We start from the raw sequence: 5,449 nt of genomic DNA, 5'->3' as shown, positions 1-5,449 counted from the left end.
TTTTCCGAAGGAATAAAGACAAACAGAGACTTGGAAATATCATGTGCATCAGATATAATTTTTATTTTTATTATAGCATCACCATAATGAATTCTTAAGTATCATTTTATAAGTTAGAACAAACATTGAAGATCAAGTTTAACACAGAGTTTATTTTACTTGAATACAATCACTTAAAAATAATACAGTGCTTTTGAGAGTTGCAACCCTTTTATTTTTCTCAATACTAATATGATTTTTCTGTTCAAACAACTACAGTCTTTGAAAACAGATTTAATTTGCCCAGCCCTTCACACTTGTGTTTTATTTTTACCTTTTCATTCAAGTTAAGAAGTGAGAGAAAAGAGGTCCCAAAAGGAAAACTAATCTTCTCCAATTCTAGTACTTAGTTTTTAAGAACTAAGCTTCAATATATAGGGAAGAAATGTTAGCATGGGTTTTAATTTCCTGGGGGAAAAACAATTTTGATTTTTAATTATTGAAATATTAACATTTGGAGCAAATGACCTGGGTTCCAAGTATGGTTCTTCTGTAACTTGTAAATTAGTCAGTCGCTGAAAATCTACTGGGTTTTATTTCCTCACCTATAAATAGGGAAGTTAAACTAGGTGTTTTCTAAGATCCTTGAAATTTTTACACATTTTATGATAGAAAAGGAAGAATTGTTGAGCTTATTCTTCTATCTAGGTCTATTTCATTCATGGTGATTAATAGTGAAATTAAACTTCCCAAATTAATAAAAATTGGACTGGAAATTTCTATTAACCCCTTTCTCCCCCTCCTTCCCCCATAGGCTTCCTCCCCCTCCAGATTACTGAAACACATTCATTACAATTCATAAAGACCTAAGAAGTTTAAACCTCAATCTTTCTCAATTTATAAGTTCGGACTTTCCCTCCCCCTCCCAATTTCACAGGAGATGCTGTCTATTTTGTAGGTTAAACAGCAAGGGAGTTTTCTTTATCAACTGGCTTCAGGCAATCGAGTCATTCTTTCAATTCTTTGAATACTTGGACAAGTGCACTTTCATTGACGACTTCTGCAACTTGAAAATACAACACTGTTTTCAAAGCAATAAGTTTAAACATCCAAAATGTACAAGTTCCTTAGAGACGGGAAAATAGGAAGAGAAGGAAAGACAATAACGACCAATAATTCTCTATCAATATTGTGAATTTAAATACTAGTCACCAGAAAATTAGGAGGCTGAATGTGAATGTGCTACATCTCTTAATATTAGTTAATCTAAACAATGTCAAATGAGTGAAAAATACACATCCACTTGTAGCACAAGGGTAACATTCCATTGGGATGGGGCAGCAGAGATTACAACAAGTTACTCAGCGGGGATAGGGATTGAAGCAATTGGAATAATATTTGCCGTTGGGGACCGAAGCACCGTTGTCCGAAGACATTCACTAATTCAACAACCGCAATCGTGCAAAACGTGCAATACTTTTAGACCTGGGGCCCACCCCAAATCAGGTAACATATACCCTGTAATCAGAACAACATTCAGAAGCATAATACGGTGGAAACTTCCTAACACATCCCAGCACCCCTTACAAGAAATTGTCCACGCCAAGACCATAAACTGATGTCTTTACACAGCAATTTACATGATAGCGCATCATATTCCCAGATTTGAAACCCGAGTAAATAAAATAAACAGTATCTCATTTGGAGTAGATTTCCGTTTTCATGAGTACTGAAGAAAAAAGTCTTTCCAGAAACGCAAAACGACGATACCCCCTTCAGAACCTACAGATGAACTCTACAGTTTAACAAGTACCTATGTAGTCAAGCCCGATAGATCGATTCCCTTCCCCAGTCCCCCTCTGCTTAGCGTTGGTCACCTGTGGCGCGCGGAGCAAAAAAAATGTTATCACTCCCTCCCCAGCAACCTTAGCAACTTACTCTCCCTGGTTCCCTTTATTTAAACACCAGAATTAGAGGCTGTGACTTTCAGACAGAAAGAGTCAAACAGTGCAGTGGTCCTTGGAAAGCGCTAAAAGTTGTTCCTGCTCTCTAATAAAAGCATGCATGCCCCCATGCATCCCTAGAGGGAGACAAATATACGAAAGAATGAAAGCAATTTGACTCTATCTTAGGATTCCAAGAAATCAGTCTCCTTGGCCCCAAGTAGAGGTCAGAGCTAGGGTGTTATCTACAGTGTTGTGTTGATTTCTGATTATCGATGGTTTGTGATGAAATAGCCGATGCTTCCCACTGTAGAGAAGTTGAGAAGCAAATTGTTCAGAGAATCTGATGAGTGACTTTTCTTCTATCGGAAGCTCTCTCCTTTTGTTTGCTGAGGCAAAATACCGAAGCTGTTTCATGTCCCTCGCCTGATACAAAGTCTCCTAGTATCCCCACAACTCTCCAGTCCATTTCAAGCGAGGCCTCCGGTACTTACTTACTCTCAAGGTTAGTTTTTTGTTTGGTTGGTTTGGGGATTTTTTTGGGTTTTTTTTTTTTTTTTTTTTTTTTTTTTTTGGCCTTTTCGGGGTTTTTTTTTTTTTTTTTCTTGTTTTGTTTTGTTTTGTTTTTTTTTTCTTTCCACTCTCCCCTGGATTGGAGGAGGTGGGCAGGAAAAGCAAGACAAACAGGTGTTATGCATGGGCTGCTATTCATCGCTCTGAGGAACGCTGAAAATTTGGTGTACATAAGTAGCAAAGTTCTCTGAAAGTCCTGCAGCCTTTCTGATCTTAGTACACACCTGGAGGAGAAAGGGAGTGAATGAGGATGGAAGTGGAAAGGTCAATCTAATGACTGAAAGTTCGGAGGGTAGGTGCAGGCAGGGCGTGAAGGGGATAACCAGACTAGGTACCCAGCAACTTAAATTTCTTGAACTCAAATACACCTAGCGCAACACGATTTGCCACTTTGTTTTCAGTTCTGTCCTGGGAGGAAGGAAACAAGAACTTGGAAACTGTCCAGGTTTAGGGAGCCTCAGTTAGGGTTAAGGGAGAAAGTCATAACCAATTTTGTTTCCCAAATAAACTCTATCGATGGAGTTCGCGCCCCCAAACCCGACCCCCTTTTCCCCATTGCGGCTCCATTATGTCCAAATAATCCCCCTTTCCCCTCCTCCCCCCCCCCCCCAGCATTTAGCATTAGCTAAAGAAGACTGGAACCCCAAAGGCAGAGGCAGTGGCGACATGAAGGTTTAGGAGAAAAGAGGTAAGCTAAATTTGGAGGTGAGTGACTTATCAAGAAGTGAGGTGGAAGTGAGGGTGAGCATGGGGAGGGGTCAGATTGTGCAATCAGACCCCAGCCAGCAAAATATTACTGCCGGCAGAATTAACGCCAGCAGAATTTGCACCTAATGATCTTCTTGAAAGCACTTTGGAAATCTTTGTTGAAGTAGGCATAGATGATAGGGTTGAGCAGAGAGTTGGAGTAGCCCAGCCAGTTGATGATCGCACCCAGTGAGTTGGGCATGTGGCAGCTGCTCTCGCAGAAGGGCAGGACCAGGGCCACGATAAAGAACGGCAGCCAGCAGAGGATAAAGGTACCCATTATGATGCCAAGGGTCTTCACCGTCTTCCTTTCCCGGGCCAAAGCTAGCTTCCTCTTGGCTTCTGCATTCCGTTCGGCCTTCTGGTCATAGGTGATACTGGGGAGTCCACCACCGTCACTGGGGAGTGATAGATGCTCCTTGGTGGTGCCGTACTGTTGGATCTCAATCACCTCCGCGGCGGCGCGATCTTCCCCCATGCTTATAGCTCCATTCACGCAGGCCTCCTCCACAGTCTTGGGCTCCGCCCAGCGCCTCCAATTCCTGCTGCTGGATTCCGCCTCGTCGTCCTTGGGTGGGGGAGCCACGGAACTACCGAAGCAACTATCCCCAAAGTTCTCAGTCTTCCTGACCGTCTTGCGGATCCGGAACCGAGCGGCTTTGAAGATCCGCCCGTAGAGCACTAGCATCAGAAGCAGGGGGATGTAGAAGGCGCCAAACGTAGAGTAAATGGTATAGCCGTGGTCTTTGCTGATGGTGCAGGCGTCGGGGTTAGAGCGGTCTTCTGGGGTCCGCCAACCCAGCATGGGTGGGATAGAGATCAGAAAGCCGATAAGCCAAGTGAGGCTGATGAGGATAGCAGCTCTCCGGGGGGTTCTCTTATTTACATAGTCAATGGGATCAGTGATGGCCCAATACCTGTCCAGAGCAATGGCACACAGGTGCAGGATGGACGACGTGCAGCAGAGTACATCTAGGGAGATAAAAATGTCGCAGGTCACCTGGCCCAGGGTCCACTTGTTGAGGACCTGGTAGAGAGCAGCCATGGGCAAAACTAGCACGGAAACCATCAGATCGGTGACAGCCAGAGAGCCGATAAGATAGTTAGCCACGTTCTGCAGAGAGCGCTCCAGCATAATCGCGGCCACTACACAGGCATTGCCGATCACCGCACAGAGGATCAAAGACCCGAGCAGCACCGAGGTGACTACCTGGTAGCCGAAGGACACGTCTGAGAGATCAGTACCATTGGCCCGAACGGAGGGCGAGTCACTGGAGGTAGTGTTGTTGGTCTGGTTGTTAAGGTCATCTGGACCAAGGGGCAGGGGGTTGCTGGGTGTGAATCCATCCATGCCGCAGAGGTGGTGAATTGGGCGGCAGAGTGAGGCACCTGCCTCCCCCTTACCCCCTCCTTCTTTTTGTCCTCTTCTCACTTCTAGAGTTAGGGCGATGGAGGGATGGGGCAGTTTATGCTGGGAGTTCTCTCTCGGACGAAGTCACTAGTTCGAGCATCTTCAGCGAGCCACACAGTTAGTGTACTTATTTAGTCCGGCGGGCTCCTTGATCACCAGCACCAAACAGAAGTTAGCGGAGAAGCAACTCCGATTAAATCAGATATATCTGGGCTACCTGGAGTCTCTGTCTTTCTCTGTCCACTCAGGTTTGCAGCTGTCCTGTCGCTGCCACTGTCCAACTGCCAGACAGATCAAGACTCCTCTATTCATAAGCAGTCTAAAGACCTGGAAGGAGCTGGAAAAGAGAACCCCCAATCCTATGTCACTCAGTGACACTTCTCTCTCTCTCACTCTTTCTCTCTCTCTCTTCCTCTGTCTCTCTGTCTGTCTAGTACTGTTCTCACTGCATGCTTCCTTTCTTCTCTCTCTTCCTTCTTCTTTCCTTCTTCTTCTCTCTCCTTCTTTTCCCCAACTCGCCTTCAAGTCTCTCTCTTCTGTCTGCTCTCTCTTTCCTCGCTCCCTTTTATCACTCCCTGCCACTCTGACGACTTCTCTCCCTCCCTCCCACACTCTCTCCTTACCCTCCCCTTTTTAATGCGGCATATCTCCCTATTTGCTCCTTCCCTCCTCCACCCCCTTCACCTTGCTTGTTGCCATCCTGTCCAACTTTTTCATCCACACAACTGAGAGAGCCTCCAGATTTCAGAATCCTTATATGAACCCTTAGCCATCTATTATAGTGGCATTATAAGAA

General features: G+C 44.9%; 1 protein-coding gene across 1 annotated transcript; it reads right to left on the bottom strand.

Annotated features, from left to right (window-relative positions):
• Positions 1-810: 810 nt before the first annotated feature.
• HTR1A (5-hydroxytryptamine receptor 1A) lies at positions 811-5,238 on the bottom strand. The gene has a single exon (XM_074282417.1). It carries the CDS (start codon positions 4,591-4,593, stop codon positions 3,304-3,306), a length of 1,290 nt encoding a protein of 429 aa, XP_074138518.1. The 5' UTR covers positions 4,594-5,238; the 3' UTR covers positions 811-3,303.
• Positions 5,239-5,449: the final 211 nt, after the last annotated feature.

Source organism: Sminthopsis crassicaudata, chromosome 1 (genome assembly GCF_048593235.1).
Source record: "Sminthopsis crassicaudata isolate SCR6 chromosome 1, ASM4859323v1, whole genome shotgun sequence".
Taxonomy (NCBI): Eukaryota; Metazoa; Chordata; class Mammalia; order Dasyuromorphia; family Dasyuridae; genus Sminthopsis; species Sminthopsis crassicaudata.
The sequence above is the reverse complement of the archived record's forward strand: the minus strand, read 5'-3'. Positions and strand labels throughout refer to the sequence as shown.